The following is a 19523-nucleotide window of genomic DNA, read 5'->3' on the forward strand; positions in this document are numbered from 1 at the left end:
CATATATAAATTCTTGAATACACATAAAAGCGGAAAGATAAGTTGAAAGATACACTAGTTGTATCTAGCAAAGAATCAGTTATATATATTTATAGTTTTTGTTGGACCATTCTTAATCATAATTTTTATACTGACTTTTATTGAAAATTACTACGATCTAGTTGATTTAGGTTTAGAGTTAACGTTGGAACTAATAATGTTAGGGCAGTATAATTAATTTCTAATTAATTTAAGTCTCAACTTACCTAAGCATTGCCTATTTTCCTCTGAGATATTATTTTGAATTTTTGTGTACACTGGATGCGCTCTGGATGCTAGAAACCGAATGCCTTCGTTGCTAATTCAGATAGATTCCCCTACTTGTCTCAGTTATCCTTCATTTCTTAACTAGAGACCTCGTTATCAAACTGATTACTAACAAGATTACTAATTAAACGCTGTTTCCAAACCGCCACCCGTTGTGTTCCTCTGCCAGCTCTACTCGTAACACGGCGTTGATTCGTTTAGTTTACTTGAACCAGGACGGTTTTCGTTCAAGGCTTTTCGTCCGTGAACTATGAAATCTCAGGAGGAGGAACCGCTGCATACTATACATGCAAATTTGCATTTACTGACAAACAAGGCACCTGCCTTCTGAACGGAGGAAGTGCATTATTTAATAATAAGATGCATAGAAAAATATATTATTCCCATGACGTAGAATATATAAAAGGCATGATATTGAATTAGAGTGCATAATAAAAATAAAAAATAATGTAATTCATGCATGCAGTATATATATTTATAAAGAATAACTCAGTACATATCAGTGATAAATAAATAGTCGATGACGACTAAAAGTCTTAAAGCATTATTCTTTAACTTTAAGAGGGCTTTTGATATAGTGGACAGATGTGTAATGCTTAAAAATAAACCAGAAAAATATAGTTAGTAGTTTATCATAATCTTTAATGGTTAAAATTATTCGTAATAAAAATATCATATTTCATAAAAAATACAGTTTTTCTGTATATAATTTGACATTAAACCTATTAAAACTTTTAAAGACAAACTAATAATTAAAAAAAATCATCAGTCAATATTTAATTTCCTAAAACTTCCCATTACTCCTAAATTACCACCAATACGGTGATGATTTTTGACTGGTCTTTTAGCTTCATCCACAACTTTACTCTCAGATTCAATATACCACTTTCTCCATTTTTCTGATTGCATAGCCTCTTTATACATCTCTAAAATAATATAAATATTAATATTAATAACAAGTAAATAATAACACAAAAAAGCAATATTACCGATGATTTCCTTGCAAGTATAATTTATTCCACCTAGTTCTGTAGGTAAATATTCAGGTGAAACACATTTATGCAATTCTTCTAAAGACCCATGGTTGAAAATTCTATTGGCTATTTTCTTCTTTAACAAAGGTTTTATTAGGTTTATTAAAGCTTGAGCATATATTGGACAATTTATAAGATGAATTGACTTAATCCTTGCGCCGTAACAGTCCTGGAAAATAATATTTTTTTATAAATATGCTCACACGTTGCTATAAATACAATAATACAGTACTTGTGTAATATAAAATATCTTCTTAAGCGCCATCGGTGTAACTTTGAGAGCCTGTGTCAGTTTAAAATATGTAAAATCCCATATGAATATATCGCCCAAGCAACTGTCGTACCGCATTCTTAAATCAGCTTCCATAAAAATAACTTTAAAGCAGTTATTGTAATTAAAATCGCCGTAATCGCCATCAGTGTATCTAATAAGATACGTTATAATTAATTAGATAAATACCTTAATTTTTAATAAAATCAAATTTACCTCATAATAAAGATTCTGTGATTTTCAGGAGTCAATTTTGGACTCATGACCCATTGAATAACATCCATTGCCATAATAAGATTAGGATCGAGAGGATCACGATTTTTGAAAAACTCTGGAGCATCTTTTCTGGCAGTTAACTGCTTATCTATTTTACTTTTGGTAGATTCAATGTTAAATTTAGTACTTCCATAATATCTTTTAATGGTCTCTATATCTAAAATTCAATAAAAAAATTATTGTAATCTAAAATATTTTACACAGCAAGCATACCTAACATAGAATGTAAGGATTAAATCAGTTTGTCTCAAACGTGCAAAAAGCTTCAAGCCAAATTTACCTGTGTGTAAATTTGGCTTGAAGCTGAGAATATAAATTTTACGCTATCAAGTCATAAACATCGGCGGGTACCTGACAAAAAATGGCTTTAGTTAAAAGCATCCATCATAAATGCAAGTGTTATTAATATATTTAACAGACAATTAATAGCTGTTATATTATAAAAAAATAAGCGTAGTCATTGCACCAAAATTAATAAAAAATCTCCTTTTAGAAGGACTATGGATATCAAAACTCACTTCACAGGTGTGTAATGTTAAAAAACTGTAAAGTTTATTTATAAGTGATGTAGTGTTAAGTTGATTTGACAATTATCAATGAAAAATATAAAACAAATCTCATGGTGTACTGCAAATATTTAGGTTAAGACTGTTATTGTTTATAACATGTTTAAACAATATATTGAAGAACGTGATTAGTCTAAAATATTATATTATATATGTATGTGTTTGCAAACGAGACTTTAATTGATTGTATCAGTGATCGTGCTCAAGATGTTGTTGCTAATTTAAATTAGCATTTAATTGCAATTAAACAGTGGTTCAAGGATACTTTTAATATTGTGAATCTGTTTAAATATTAGGAAATACATGTTAGTAAATTAAATCTTTAAAGAGTTAATAATATTGTGAAATGTATAAAAAAATTAGTATTTATTCAATTATATTTTTAGTATCAGTGTTAATATATAATCAAATAATATATTTGCCAAAAAAGCAAAATATATTATAATAATATTGCAATGCTTAATTAAAATTATTATGGAAAATATGACATACATTCAATGAATAGTGCCACAAAAGTATAGAATACAACGATAAGAATATTATCAAATAAAGATAAAATTATAAATTGTAAATATATTTGCTTAAACGATTAAATGGAAATATGATATTATAATCTTTATAATTTATAATATATGATCTTTCATATTACTGAATTTTGATATTAATTTGTAATGTAAGGCAATTTATTTAAAATATATATAAAAAAAGTGTTAATAAGAAAAATCCATTTTTCTAAATCTCCATAATTTAAATAAAATTTTAGATAGTATAGTAAAAAATATATCATAAATTATGCAGAAAAATAATTAAACTTTGACTCGCATGTAAAAAGATTGTTTTTTTGAAGTTATAGAATTTTAAAAAAAGAGCCTTGAAAATTACGCAACCTTCGCCACTACATGGCCTTTCATTTATTTTTTGTGGCTATTTAGCAATATACAAGTTGTTATGTTTATACCGTATGGATCTTCTGGAAAATGTGGCTGCGATTTATACCATTTAAGTAATAATTTAACACCATCTTCAACATCCTGTTCACTTTTATTACACTCTTTTCTAAGAATTGATAAATCATTGTCACTGACACCAAATAATTTAGATTGAATATTGCCTTCCATTTGAATGATTTATCTATGTCTCCGATACATGTGTTTATATCACAGATTGTTATGAATAACTGACTACTCGTGTCATCTGAGACGTTCCAGTTGTTTACGTCGTAGCATGATTATATCAATAAAAAAACAAGTATTGTTTACATAAGACCCACAACCACGTGCATTTTATTCAAAACATGTACGCTTTATGTTTACATTTATTGTATTAATATATTTTCTAAATAAAGCGATTAACATTAATTTAAAATCAATCGATCTCGATATTTCTAAAACTTCCCATTATTCCAAAGTCGTTTCCAACTTTATTTTTACTATTTGGTGGCCTCTTTGACTCGTCTGTTACTTTTTTTTCAGAATCTATAAAATATTTCCTCCAATATTCAGTTTGCATTGCAGACAAAGCTAACTCTAAAATATTATTTAGTATTAAAATAAATTAAAATATACATAGTTTATTGCATTATAATTACCACACAGTTCTTCGCATTTGAACTTTAATCCACCTAATTCTACAGGTAAATATTTTGGCGATACATGTTTGTGTAACTCTTCAAGACTATTATGCATGTGTATTCTATTAGCCATTTTCTTCTTCAATAACCTTTTGAAAATGTTGAAAATCATTGTAACATGTGGCGAAAAGTTCACTATATGAATTTCCTTCAGTCTAGCACTGTAACATTCCTAAAATTATAAAATCATTATTGGTGAGGTATACAATTATTATACATTAACAACACAAACAATACACACTTGTGCTAAATACACCATTTTTTTAATCATAATTGGCGTTACTTTTAAAGCATGCCCTAGACCAACATGTTTCAAATCCCACACGTGAATTTCTCCTACACAACATTCGTAACGCATTCTCATATCAGTGTGCATTATAATAAACTGATGAAATGCGTCTTGGTCCAATTTTGAAACATCTTTATCTGTATATCTTAACATTTTTCAAATTAGTATTTAATATTATATTGTAAATATAAAAAATGCTTACCTCAATATAATCACTCTGTAGTTCTCTGGTGTCAACTCTGGTAACAAGCACCATTCGCCATGTTTAATAACTAAATTAAATTTAGAATCTAAAGGATCGCGATTAGTGAAGTATTCTGGACACATTCCCTTTAAAGTGCAATAATTTTCCAATTTTTGCTTCGTGTTCTCGATGCTATATTTAGTGTTTGCGTAGTACCTTGCCACAGTTGGTATATCTAAAGTTTAACATTATATCAATCATATTTATCTATCAATAGAATACTTGGTTTATAACTCACCAAAAGCGTCTTGAGGCAAATGTCGTTGTTGCTTATACCAGTCCATTATAATATTTACACCGTCTTCTATATCTTTTTCTGACTTGTTGTAATGCTTCATTACTAACTTGATTCCATCATCGTTTGCACCATAGATTTTAACTTGAAGTTGTTCGTCCATTTTGTTGTATTTCAACGTGCCACGTCTATGTATGTCTGCCTAGACAAGTAATGTAACATCAAGTCATATGCAAGAAACTGGTTTTTTGACAAGACTTTTTTTATCTATCTAATAAAATTATTTAAATTTTATTCATTATCTGTTACAAAGTGAAAATATAATTAATTCATAGTATTTTCAACAGATGTCATACTCAATTATTGTTTAATTAAGTTATAATAAATTTGATTACAAGAATTATGTTTTTATTAAAATATAAATTTATTTATTTGTAGCTGTTTAATTTTTATGTATAGCTTTTGGATACATAAAAGAGCCCATTGATAAATTTTATTTATACTTTTATCGCCATAATCCTAGGATGTATAGGCTTTCCAGCTTCAATAAGAAATTTGTGTTATAAAAAATAAATTAAGAGTTAATGTTTAAAATCAAGAGGTTTAGAATACATTTCACAAATAATCACTTTTATTATTCTTATCTTATTCAAGTTTATAACAAGATCCAACAGGAATATTTTCAATAAAAATTAATTGTTATAATTATTAAGCTATACACTATCTTATAAAATTATGACTTTTCTTATTAAATCCACATGTTTTTTAAAGTTAAATTAAATTACAATGCAGATGATTTAATTTAATTTATTTTAAGTCAAATCATTTTGGAATAGAATAATAATAATTTATTTTATTTTCTTATAAGAAAAAATAATATAATTATTCTAAAACCATATACGCATACTATTTATTTTATTAATTACAATCAATATTTAATTAATTTAATCAACATCCAATTTCCTAAAGCTTCCCACAATTTCGAGCACATTTCCTTTATTATTATAGCTTGTATTTGGTCTTTTATTTTCGTCTACAATTTTACTTTCACATTCAATAAACCATTTTCTCCATTTCTCAGTTTGCATAAATTCTAAAAATGTAGCTGCAAAAATAAAAAAAATAATATTACATAAATAAATATTGTCTTAAACAAATTAAAAGCTACCATTTAATTCTTTAGCGCTCCCACACGTTCCTCCAACCTCCTCGGGTAAACATTCCTTCGGGATAAATTTATGCAAATCTTCCAAAGATTCATGAACGAAAATCCTGTCAGCTAGCTTCTTTTTTAGCAATGATTTCGTCACATTTAAAATGTTTTGGGCGTAAGGTTTAAAATTAACAAAATTTATAGAACTTATTCTCGAACCATAACAATCCTGCAAAATAAATATCATTTAAAATATATGTAAACGTATTAGGAATAGGAATTTAATATGAAGGGGTTACTGGGTTATGCTTCACGCCTCTCTCTTGTTGGGGTCACCATCTACTTCGTCACACAATCGAGTCGAAGATGACACAGATAATAAATTTTAGTCGATCGAGATTTATATTTAGAAGATTCAGACTACGCCTAAGATGATGAGCCCAACATCAGAGGTCGAAACTTTGACAAAATAGATAAGACCTTCTAAAGCCAAGTACTATGTTGAATTTCGTCAAACACATAAACAATGTCATAAAATCACACACGGGAAACGCCTATGTGTATTTCGTAAGATTATATTGTCAATAGAGATTAGGAAACAACAATTATATATATTTCTCGACACATTGCTAATTTGAAATTCCGACGGAACTTTAGGAAGCATAGAAATCGTCACCCAGACTCATATCACCACTGGTCAAAAAATCAGATCATTAGCTCTTTACTGTACAGAGCTAAAAACTTTCCGGCGAAAAACAGTTTTGAAAACACTCAAAATACACAAAATTATACGACTCGTGTGTATTTTTCGTTAAGAGCAGGAAATACGATTTTTTTTACCAAAAAGCTTTCAGCGGAAAAGATTATCTAAGAAACAAATATTAAACCTACTAAATATAAGGTAGTTTCATATGAAGTGGCCGATTTTTTTAGTGAGATTTAAAACGTCATATTTTAATTACAAAGAACTTTTATAATATCATTATAATTATTGAATTTCGTAATTTAAAGAAATATAGTTGTATACTTAAAATATGACAATCTGTATAAGAAAGGTCTGAAATTATAATACAAATTCTTTTACTTTTGTAACATAAATTAGTGAAGTATGATTCCTTCAAGTGTTGAATTAATTTTTATAAAAAGTCAGGTAATTAGTAAATTATACAGTATATTTTTTATATGTGTATATTCATTATATGGTGCATCTATATTCACTTTCAGGATTATATCTATAATTTTATTTCTTACTGTGTAATTGACTAATCACGTAACTTTTTATTAAAATTAATTTAGCATTTTTTTTATTGAGCGCGGGATAAATCCGAATTTCGTACACAATGATTCGGATTTATTCGCACCTAGCACATAAAGGGTTAAAGAGGTGATAATTTGTAAAAGAGAGGCTTAAAATTATATTACAAATTCTTTTAAATATGTAATAGAAATTAGTGAAGTATGGTCTCGCAATATCATTAATGTCATCGATTTGTATGTTTATCAGAATCAGATGTTTTATAATTAATTTTCTATGCATGGTTTAATTTTCTCTACAATATAATTATGCTGTAATAGTCTCGCCCTATTCAAGAAACATTCAATAAATAATTCCCCCAGAAATTCGACTGTTACCAATTTTTTTTTGGGGTTTTGAGCTTTTTTGCTGTCTTACCATGTTTATCATAGAGAACGCATTGCAAGGAAAGTTATATTTAAAAATGTTCTTAATTATTAGACTTTAAAACATTTCTCTTTTTCCTTATGGTCATTTCGTGCGGTACCCGTATGTAAATATTTATGTAAATATGTATAAATATGTACCCATATGTATATCTCTAGTAAGAATTTTTTCAAACCAACGTTTTACAGTTCTCTGGCCAACATTACTTTTAACAAATCCATAATTTATTATTTTGTGGCATGCGCCACATTTTATTTATTTTTAAACTAGTAAAAAATAAAGCAAAAGAATCAAAGTTTAGCTTGAGGAACAAGTCTCAAAAATTCCTGAAAAAGTTTGTGAATAAAATATTATTTCACTGACTTTAGCAGCACCGAGACAAATAAGCAATATGTTTGTAAAAATAAATAATCGAAAACAATCGATATTGAAAAATACCTAAAATATTATAAGGAATAAACGAGATGAAGTAACAAGTAAAAGCATTTTGGTTATGAATTTAATACAACCAAAATTGAATCCTATATCCACACAGCACAGTTTAAATAAAAATATAAATAACACAATAAACACTAAAAATGCAAATGACGATGACGGAAATATACCTGTCGAAAAGTCAAAAAAATAGACAATCGCAAATTCAATACATCCTTGGTTAAAAATATATAAATCATAAATTATACATTGTGCTCCACATTCAATAAAAATCTTTCAACAAAAAAAAAATCAAGGAAAGGACCGGTATCACAAGAAAATGTTAAAAAAATATTTATTTTTACTGCCACCTATAAATAATTATGCGGTTTATAAAAAAATCTGTTCGCATAACAAGAAACAGCCGCGGTAATTCAATAGATTTTAACATTAAAAAAAATGAAACTACGCAAAATATTCATTTTTACCGACCCATTACGAATCTCTAATTATCTTAATCGTTTAGATATTAAAACGAAAGCCAATACTTCGCCTCAGAGAAAACATTTGAACTTTGGTATCTAAGAATCAACCGCACTCGAGCTAATACTGCCACGGCATAACCAGAGGCTGCAGAGATTGAGAGTCTTAAAAACCGCATCTTAATCTTAAGCCAGCTAACAAGAATGAAGTACTTTTGACGCAGAACTGACAGATCCACCACCTGTTGACATTCAATAGTGATATCTTCATCTGAACCAAATCTTCACCTGAAGAATGATCACAAAACAAATAGTTCGAATATATACTTAACTAGTAGCTGAACTATGTGGACTGAATATATTAATAACACAATTGAAATTGTGCAATAAAACAATTTATATAGGATCAATTACGTCTAATTGAGGTAGACCAGTACTACACATTAACTAACTTCAACATGTCAGGGGAGTTAAATTGTATAGCCCCGCTGCGAATTATTTGTCAAAACGTCAGAAAAATCTAATATATGTATGTATATACTAAAACATAATTCTAATACGTACATACATATGTATATAAATAAATTCTCTTACCTGTGCAATGTACAAAATTTTTCTGAGTAAATGTGTTATTTTTAATGCATGTGCAAGTTTAAAATGTTGCAAATCCCAAACGTAATGATCACCGTAGCAATACTCATAACGTGTCCTTAAATCGCTTTCCATAAATACATATTTCATACATATATGCGGATCAAAAAAATCTATATCAGCATCAGTAAATCTAAAATTAATTCATATTATTATATGTATTTTTAATTTACTGTCAATGTGAAAGTTTACCCAAAATAGCACACTCTATGATGGTCCGGCATTATTTTCGGCATGATCGTGTAGTTCATAGTTTTCAATGCTTTTAACAATGCAGGGTCACATGGATCACGATTCTTGAAAAATTCTTTTATGACAGTTTTTGCAGTCAGATTATTATCAATTTTTTGCTTAGCAATCTCAATACTAAATTTACATGTGGCATAGTATCTCAAAAATGTTTGTGTGTCTAAGAAATTAGTCAACAAAATTATCATTGCTTGCTTATTCGATTCGCACGAAATATTTTATATAAAACTCACCGAAAACATTTGATGGAAGATGCGGCTGTTTATTGTACCAATCTGTAATTATGTCGATTCCATCTTGAATCGACTTTTCAGTCATGTTATATTTTTTTATGAGTGAATTGATGCCATCATCGTTTGCACCGTATAATTTAATTTGCCAGCATTCCTCCATTATGCTATTTATGCATATACTAAACGTTTAAAATAATTTATTTGTTGTTTAAATATAATATTGAATTATATAAATAATATGGTACTCACATAAAATAATATAAATTTTAATTTTTTATAACTGAAAATATATATTTACTGAAATCCTATCAAGACATGCGATCTCCATAAAAAACAGATTTCAACTGAGAATAAATAGTAATAAATTTGTACAAACCGGTTTGTTTGCCGTGAAAATATAAACAATTACATGTTACAGGAAAGACTAGTGAATATTTTTTTTATAACATACCGTTGTATAGAAGACAACATAATTTTAATTAATCTCAAATATAAATACAAAATAAATAGTATTTAGAAATGTATAGATTTATTACAATGTAATTTTATATAGCTCAAGTATTTATTTAAATAAAATATACTATTTATTAAAATACACTATTATTATAATTCATATTTAATAATTTAATCCAGCTCTAATTTTCTAAAATATCCAGAGATACCCAATTCTTCGTTTATGGAACTATTATTAACCCCATTAGACTCTATTTGAGAACAAGATTCTAAAAACCATTTAGACCAAAATTTTGATTTAACTGCTTCTTCTAAATTATCTATAATAAAAAATATTATATTATTCATTTAACTGAACTCATTTTTGTATATATGCATATATATTTATTTACCTATCAATTCTTTCTGCGTCCATTTCGTCCCTCCATATTCTTTGGGCAAATATTCTGGCGATATAACTTTATGCAAACTTTCCAAAGAATCGTGAAAATACATCCTTTGAACAATCTTCTTTTTCATTATGCTTTTTAATATGTTGAAAAGGGTCTGAGCATATTTTGGCGCATTTATAAAATTAATACTTTTTATCCGCGCGGAATATGCTTTCTGAAATATTTTAATAAATAAATATTTACATTAAAATAATATTTATAAATATATACACCTGTATTATAAATCCAGTTTTCTTTAACATCGATGGTGTCAATTTAACAATATGTCCCAATTTGATATTAGTAAAGTCCCAAATGTAATGATCGCCAGCTGAAGTATCGCAAAACATTCTCATATCAGCAATCATAAACATATGTCTATAACCAGCTTCTGGGTTGTAATTTTTCGGATCCTTTTTTCTATATCTATGTATGTTTATATGATTAAAATATTAAAAAAATATATTAAAATAATTTTTAATTACCTATAACACATTACTCTAAATCCATCAGATGTCAATTCAGGTACAATAAAGTTTTCTACATATTCTCTATCTTCTTTATAATCTATTCGAGTAGTATCTCTATCTGCAAAAAATTCTGGCATCTGAGATCTTATAGTTAACAACGTACATATTTTCTGCTTAGATCTTTCTACACTGTATTTATTCAGCGCATAGACAGTTTCAATAAAATTGAAATCTTAAATAAAAAAAGTTATATTTAGGAATATAATTATTATATTTATATACAAAACTGTAAATAATTACCTAGAAGATATTTTGGCAAAAATGGCTGTCTTTCATACCAATTCATAATATATTCAACGCCACATTTTACTTCTTTTTTCGACAATCCAAATTCTTTCATCACGTTTATATGAATTGATTCTGGAGTAGTGTTGAAAACTAGTTGCTTATAATCATTTAACATACTTAAACACGTAAATTAAGACTAAATACTAGATATAAAAAATATATAGATTTAAATTATATAATTATTTATTACCTTATTTTACAGCAATTAAGATAACATTCACACTATTAATAATAAACACTCCTTACTCGTTGACAGTTAAATTTGAAATAGTTTTTTAAGATACACTTAGATGATTAATATAAAAATATCTATCCCCAAATGTCCATAATTATAAAATAACTGGTTTTAATACTTTAATACAATATAACTATATACTTAGATGGATATATAAATTTAATTACCATGATTTAATAGCAGGAAAAATATTTTTCTAACCTTGATGTATTTTTATTTTTTTTATGTAACTTAAGTGTATTCATAGTGCTTTAAATTTGCATAAGTTTACAAATCAGTGATATAAACATAAATTTTTAATAACATTGTCGGTGGTAAGATTAAAGGTGCAAGCCCAATACGTAACAGCGATATAATCAATACGTAATATATAATAAAAAATACTTATATTGTAGTAAAATCACATTTTTATGACAATAAAAAAATTCAGGATTTGATGACATTTAATTTTAATTTCAATTACTAAATCACAACGCAGCTGATGCTGGTTTTTATTGAAAGTGTATTTTGAACAATAAATAATTTTCGCTTATTAAAATTAGTTGAATTAGTGATTTTAAATCAGTAAGCCTACTACCACATTATTCATAATAGAAAATTATCCCCCATCACCTACAGGTGATTTTTATTATACGTTTTACACAAGTAAAATGTAGTATTTATGAAGAGATTAAAAATCTATCTGCGGTTCTAAGAACGGTTTTTCGAAATAAAAATTGACAGAATTACACTTTTATAATAATAAATATTTTGCTATAAATTTTAAAGTACATAAGATAATATTCTACGTTCATTTTTCATTAAGGTTTCATAAAATTTGTAAATTAAAAATGCTAATAACTAAAATTAAATCTAGATAATTTGGCAGTTGCATCATACCTAATCGATGCATTATAAATATATTACGGTGTATTTTTCTTTTTGGATAATATATTTATTAAGTAGCTTGATAATTCAACTTTTTATCTTAATTTTATAAATAGCGTATTGTTCTACCACAATGTTGTAGAAATAGTTCATAAATAGTTTGTTCTTAACGCAATTAAATAAACTAGGATCAAATATTAAAAGACAAAAAGCAGTGATTTAGAAATTAAAGGTATACATACCAAAGTAAATTAAATATATTGTATTACAATGCTAGTGATAATGAAAAATCTCGTATTAGTGTAAACAAAAAGTTATATTTTATCCACTATATACTATCGTTTAGAGTTAATTTTCAGAAGCAATGATATAACTAATAGCATCTACGTATGGAAAACAATTAAAATATGACATATTGCAGCAATTTTAAAAAAGATGAAGAGATGCCAATCTACGTGCTTAATCCTCTACAGTAACTTACGTCAATTTTGTTCTTCGGTTGTCATTTAAATTTAATTTATGGATTATATTAGTAGTAATATTGTGTTCAATGTTTAACTGTTGATAAGGTCTTCTTGTTTTCAATTATTTTTCAGAAGCAATGATGGAACAATTTGATGACCTATATGGCTACAACGTAGAATTGGTTTATATATACCAATTCTACGTTGTAGCCATATAGGTCATCAAATTGTTCCATCATTGCTTCTGAAAAATATTTAAAAACAATAAGACCTTACAACAGTTAAACATTGAACACATTATTACTACTAATATAATCCATAAATTAAATTTAAACGACAACCGAAGAACAAAATTGACGGCACCCCGACAAAGCCGCGCAGGACAATCCCGCGCCGATTAAGCCGCGCCGTCATAGCCGCGCAAAGTCAAAACAAATTTCATTTTATAACGTTGGTTTTATTTATTATTAATTACAAATATATATAGGAAAAGGGAGGCGTCTCGCTACCGCTCGCGCCGATTTTCACTGTAGAACCAAACAACCTAGCCTTTTTTTAACGATATTGTATTTATTATTTTCATTTCGGTATATTTTGTAACTATCCAGCATCATCCAATCTATGACTAACTGTTCAAAAAGCGAATCACTAATGATAGAGCTTTCCACAAAACAAAATAATTAGAATTAAAAAATCACTTTCTTTCATTTTAGTAAATTTTATAATTTTGATTTGCGCGGCAATGTCGGCGCGGCTTTATCGTCGTGGCAATGTCGGGGTTGTATTGCCATATTGTTGTATTGGATTGTCTTGCGCGGCTATGTCGGGGCGGCATAGTCGGCGCGGGATTGTCCGGCGCGGCTTTGTCGGGTCCCCATATAAACAAAGAGTGAATCTTCTCATGTCAGCAAATATTATCTTTTTATAAATAACATACTAAATAAGTTTGATGTAACTGAATATCTTAAATTTGGCTATTCCTAAAGAGGAATAATGGCACAGAATAAAAATAAATTAAAAACCATGACACACATACATATTTTGCCAAATCGGAATTAAAAATAAGCTACTCTTAGATATTTTGGTTATCGATTATTCTAGGTATGCAATCACATATTTGTAACCATTGTAAAATGTCGTCTATTAGATAACAATAAACTACACATATGTATATTGTCACTCGGAACGAAATGATCTAGGTGATTTTTTTGCTGCAATAATGGTTTTAATTTATTTTACTGTAACCAAGCTTATTCATCTAAATAACTGGCTTCATAACAATCATTGTTACGCGATCGTCGTAAAAAATAGTATTCCAAAATATCAATAGATAAAAAAAATACGTTTTATTAGCATTTATACGGTTTGTTCGACATTAACCTCAATTTTCATACGTACTAAGTATATATTCACGTTTAAAACGTACCTAGTACAGCCAAATCTAACGTATATGTGCATAAAATTGGAAGCAGTGATAATGTTTATGTAATATAAAATAAAAAACTCACTTTTCGGCCTCGGAGCCCGTCGCCGGGAATTCAAAATTTGAAGATTTGTTTTGTGATTGTTTATCTAGTTTAATCAATGTATTCTTCTAATCCTCAACACATTATGTATATTTTTACCTTTCATAGTTATAACACACCTAGTTAATTTGCAATCCGATTATTTATATTCAGTAAAATGACGAATTAATGAAAATTATTGTCGCGTAGCAAAATTTTATTTATAAATAATAATTATTTAAAACTGTTGTCACGCAACTGTCGGCCATCTTGTTTTATATTTGAATGCTTATTTTTCATTGGTCGAAACAGCAGAATGCATGACCGGTGGCTCGAAAATAAATCGGAACAAATTCAACATTAAATTGTTATTTTTTTAATAAATCTAAAAATCACCAGTAGGACAAATATCATTCAAGGCTCAGTAAGTTGTCGACCTCTAGAAATTAACACTTACGTATATTTATGGCTTAAGCAGCTAATAAAATATTTATTGTCTAAGGAATTGAATAAGTGTGAATACATTGTCTTTGTAAATGTTTAAAATTAAAAATAATTAATATCAACTTGGTAATTGTTCTCACCATTATTAATATTGAAAAAATACTAAATCATAATATAGTCTAATCTTGTGAATTTTTCAATCAATCTAATAATTTACACCGAGATTTTTACTGACAAAGAAAACACTGCTACTCTTCTAACGAGATTAACAACTTTCCAAGTACAAGAGGCAGAAAAAAAACAAGATGTTCACAGTAAAAATAAAAACCTTCGTCTTTTTCGTCAGATTTTTGCCACACCATTAGTGGATTGTCCTTGCGACAAAAGCTTTTCATTTTTCGAGTTTTCATCGGCGAGAAAACTCAAAGAACGGGACGCATTTTACCGCACCCCACGTCATTTTCTAAGTGAACGCTAATTAATTACGTTCCCGTAACAGATTTTTACCAAGCCTATGCGCCAATGTTAGGGATGTGTAATACTTACGTTACATGTATACAGCACTTAGGATACATATGTTGGTAGATGTGTGTGGTGTATTAAATTGTTTGCGTTATCCTGACCCTTTATTAAACCGGACAAACATTGGCCAATTAGGTTATCCGGAAAGGAAATTACAAGCTCCGTCCATACGTCCTGTGCCTTCTCATCCTCCTATTGCTGGTAGTTGCGATGTAATTTGTTTCGTTGCAACGGGCGTTGTACCTTGTAACGAAATCTCTATTTATCCGACACTCTAAATCCAATCGCCTATTTCAAAGTGCCACGTTGTATAAAGTTATCGTATATAGCAATTTAATTTTAAGTAAAAATATATTTTATACACCCATTAAAATAATAAGTAAAATTAAATAAAAACACCTTTGATTATATAATAATGTGCTAAAGGATACGATATAATTAGAAACAAAACGCTGTCTTACTATCTTACGAAATGTGTCATTACAAACTAACATATGTTATAAACGTGCACAAATTATGGACTGATCCAATTATTTCAGCCACCAGAACATAACCATTTTCCCAATTTAACCTTAACTATCATTCCCCTGTTAAAAGTTACCCCGAAACAAAAACGTCTCCGGTTACCTGGCGTGTCGATTGTGGCCCGCGACAATGTTACCTGCGAGTTAGACAAACTAAATTAATCCCGCCTTGTTAGCTCTCTTGTTCAACACGTACATGTGTGTGTATAATACATGTCTATGTATGCGTGCTATATACATATAAATATTAATTAAACCCTCGATACCGCCAACGCCGAGCGTTCTTATTAGCTCGCGAATAAATTTTCAATTTACGGCCGCACCGCTTTCCACTCCTTTCGCTGGGTTGTTATTTAACTGAATTAACTTTTGAATCAACTCGAAATGTACTTGAGTATTAAACAATGCTAAGGGTTCGCTTTTTATTATTATTATTCAATAATTAATAATATTTTTGGGGCGCAACAGTAGCGTTGTGAATAAATGCTCTATACTTACTTTTGATTTCTGTCAGTTTAAACCAAAAATGAAATTGTTACTTTATTGATAATGAAGTGAAATTTGTTTGTTATTAAATAATAATATTAAGCTTGTGTTACTTAGCCTGAATTTACACATTATGTCGAAACTTTACCTCGAATACATGACAAGGCTAATAATATGTAGCGCATCGGTGAATTCACTGCTATGGATTACGTGGCACATATTTTTTTTTTTTATATTTTTGATTAATATAATATTGAGTGACTATAATGAGCAAGCGTTTTATAAAGCCATTTCCTAATTATAGTAGTTATATCGAAGATCTAGCTAAACATAGTTGACAGCTTATGAAATGATCGAAATAATGTAAAGGCTGCTGCTTTATTGAGCTTGTATGAGTAGTCTCTAGGCATTTTGATTTCTCGATGATTTTCATTTCTCGAGAAATTTTAATGAATAAAAAATGTGTGTAATACAGTAAAGTATTTTAAATACATATTTTGGTAAAAATATATTTTGATAAAAAAGTGTATACCAGAATATATTTATATGAAGAATAAATGTAAAAAAAAAATAGCACGAGAAATATATATATATATATATATATATATATATATATATATATACACGAACACACTAGAATTAATATTAAAGAACAGAAAAACTGAACAGGAGTATTAAAATAAAGTAATTAAAAATAAAATATATAGTAAATTATCTAAATATTATTATGCTAATTTATATTTAATTACACGTATTCCTAAATTTAGATTAGTACATAAGTTTATTAATTATATATTTACCCTAAATAAATATAATATATACATGTATGTATATATACGTACATATTATATATTAAGTACACCATAGTTTGTATTTGAAACGCACTCAGAAAAGGGTCCAGTTTCGATTTCGGCCGCAACTAAAACACAATATTAGGTTGGGTTCTGGTAACATTTAATTTTGCTAATGTAAAAACAAGTATATTGTATGAATTAAATATCATACTATTTTTTTTATTAATTTATTAATAATGTTTGCATTAACTATACAATGTAGTTTCATAGTTATATTACATTGGCACTTACTCATATTCCGTGCATTCGCAAGGATCAGCTTAAAAATTGATTCATACATTGTCCTATAAGATAATTACCATATTCTATAAATTTTATGGTTGTTCACTATGATTCAAAGTGTCAAGGAAAACTCGTGAAATAAACACATTGATCATTGTAACCAATAATTAAAAATACTTTCCTGTTGTCTCAATGATTTCTTATATGTTATATACATTTATATCTTATGAATTACAAAATATTTATTTTTATACAAAAAGATATTTACTAAATTTTATATGTACATATAAAATTTAGTAAGAAGCTTTTTGTGTTATATGTACATATCTGTACATTCGAACCATGCTTAATAATTTTAGGATCTGTTCAAGAAAACCGTATAATTTTATGGTACATTTCTCTCTGAATTTACTTGATAAAATTAATACGCTGCAGTAACTAGAGCGTAATTACCAAGTAACTAAAATGTGTATAATAATATTTTTAATTTGTTTATTATATTATATAGATATATTCTTAATTTAATAATTATTTATACTTTAGTACTTTATAACGTATTAGGTAATCCCGAAACGAACTTCGCTGTTTTAGTGAAACTAGAAAATCACTTTAAAATATTTTTATTTTTTTATTAACTCAAAATATAATTTTTTTTAAAGATATAACCTTTTCCTATCTCTTGGTCAAATTTTTAATTCCATTAGCATAAAATTTTGGAGGCTTTGATTCAAAGTATACCGATAGCCCCTTTTTCGCATCGTTTGCATTTTGAACATTTTTTCCTTCTAGGAAGTGTTGCATCGATTGAAATAAATGGTAATCGGAAGGAGCAAGGTCTGGGGGATAAAGTTAATAAGATAAAACATTCCAGCTAAGTTCCTTGATTTTATTGAGAAAGAATTTCGCTACATGGGGACGCACACTGTCGTGTTGTAAAGCAATTCGACTTCTGTTGACAAATGCCGGCCTTATTTTGACTTCTTAGTGCAAACGATCCAGCTTGCCGTTATTGTTTGGCTTGGCTTAAGGTATAAATAAAAATCAGTGAGTCTGCGCTACTACTTGATCTTTGGACAGCTAATATCATCGATTGTTTTAGTACAACGCCCATTTCTCATCTTCGGTTATAAAATGATCAAAAAAGCAACTTAGCTACAATATGCAAAAGCTCTTGAGATATGCGGATACACGCTAAATTGTTTTCTTCGTTCTATTCGTGTAGAATCCATACCATTTGTCTCCAATATTTCCCAATCTTCTTAATGTGTCTATGTACTGTTGAATAGAACTGATTTAGTTTCTCGGCCAGTAGGATTTGTTTCCATTTCTGCAGCCAGGACATCATCGCCTATCATTCAGGACTATTCTTGACATCGTAATTTTCCGTGCGAAATTTTTTAATCTAATGAATCACTTCGCAAATGTTTTTAGTGGCGAGGTTGCCAAATTTTTTTGAGTAAATTCGTGTAACATGTAATTTTATATAAATTGTTTACTTGGTAAAAATTCTGTCATCGTAAATTTTGAGGCCCAACTTTATTTTTAATAAAATTCGTACTTCGGTATCAACGGGCATAGAACATTGATTTCGGTATTATGTAATATATGAGTTTTTTGATTAATTCTATTATTATTTATATTAAAAAATGTATTTTATGATATAGTTGCATTTAATTTACTAAATTAAAATAATATTATTATAGGTTACGGAAGTTTTCTCGTCATAGTTGTCCATTAGGGAGGATCGCCCCACTTTTGTGTTTATATCAAGTATTCCATTCATATAAGAGTAGCAATTGAGAATTCCCGCAGGGATTAAAATCCAGGAAGTTGCTTCCTGGAAAACATCCACAGAACGTAAATTATCCCATTTAAAACAGCCCGCACTCGCCAAATCTGATTATGATACGCTAAATTAGAACTGGACTACGTTTTATGTTGAAACATACATTTTTAAATTAAATAAAACATCTCTATATAATTC

General features: G+C 28.2%; 2 protein-coding genes across 2 annotated transcripts; both read right to left on the minus strand.

The window, feature by feature from the left end:
- Nucleotides 1-927: 927 nt before the first annotated feature.
- On the minus strand, nt 928-5066 carry LOC148228238 (uncharacterized). Its single transcript, XM_088200200.1, has 10 exons — nt 4855-5066; nt 4575-4791; nt 4325-4517; nt 4042-4255; nt 3821-3979; nt 3412-3576; nt 1828-2044; nt 1573-1765; nt 1296-1509; nt 928-1232 (listed from the first exon to the last, which is right to left on the minus strand). The coding sequence occupies exons 1-10, from the start codon at nt 5012-5014 to the stop codon at nt 1072-1074; spliced, it is 1893 nt and encodes a 630-aa protein (XP_088056326.1). The 5' UTR covers nt 5015-5066; the 3' UTR covers nt 928-1071.
- Nucleotides 5067-5646: 580 nt separating this feature from the next.
- On the minus strand, nt 5647-11720 carry LOC148228239 (uncharacterized). The gene is made up of 11 exons (XM_088200201.1): nt 11607-11720; nt 11369-11532; nt 11084-11300; nt 10832-11024; nt 10560-10773; nt 10347-10487; nt 9715-9903; nt 9425-9641; nt 9176-9365; nt 6020-6233; nt 5647-5956 (listed from the first exon to the last, which is right to left on the minus strand). Exons 2-11 carry the CDS (start codon nt 11529-11531, stop codon nt 5796-5798), a joined length of 1899 nt encoding a protein of 632 aa, XP_088056327.1. The 5' UTR covers nt 11532; nt 11607-11720; the 3' UTR covers nt 5647-5795.
- Between the last annotated feature and the right edge of the window lie 7803 nt (nt 11721-19523).

This window comes from Plectrocnemia conspersa, unplaced genomic scaffold, assembly GCF_051122295.1.
Source record: "Plectrocnemia conspersa isolate PC_06_02 unplaced genomic scaffold, ASM5112229v1 ptg000012l, whole genome shotgun sequence".
Lineage (NCBI taxonomy): Eukaryota > Metazoa > Arthropoda > Insecta > Trichoptera > Polycentropodidae > Plectrocnemia > Plectrocnemia conspersa.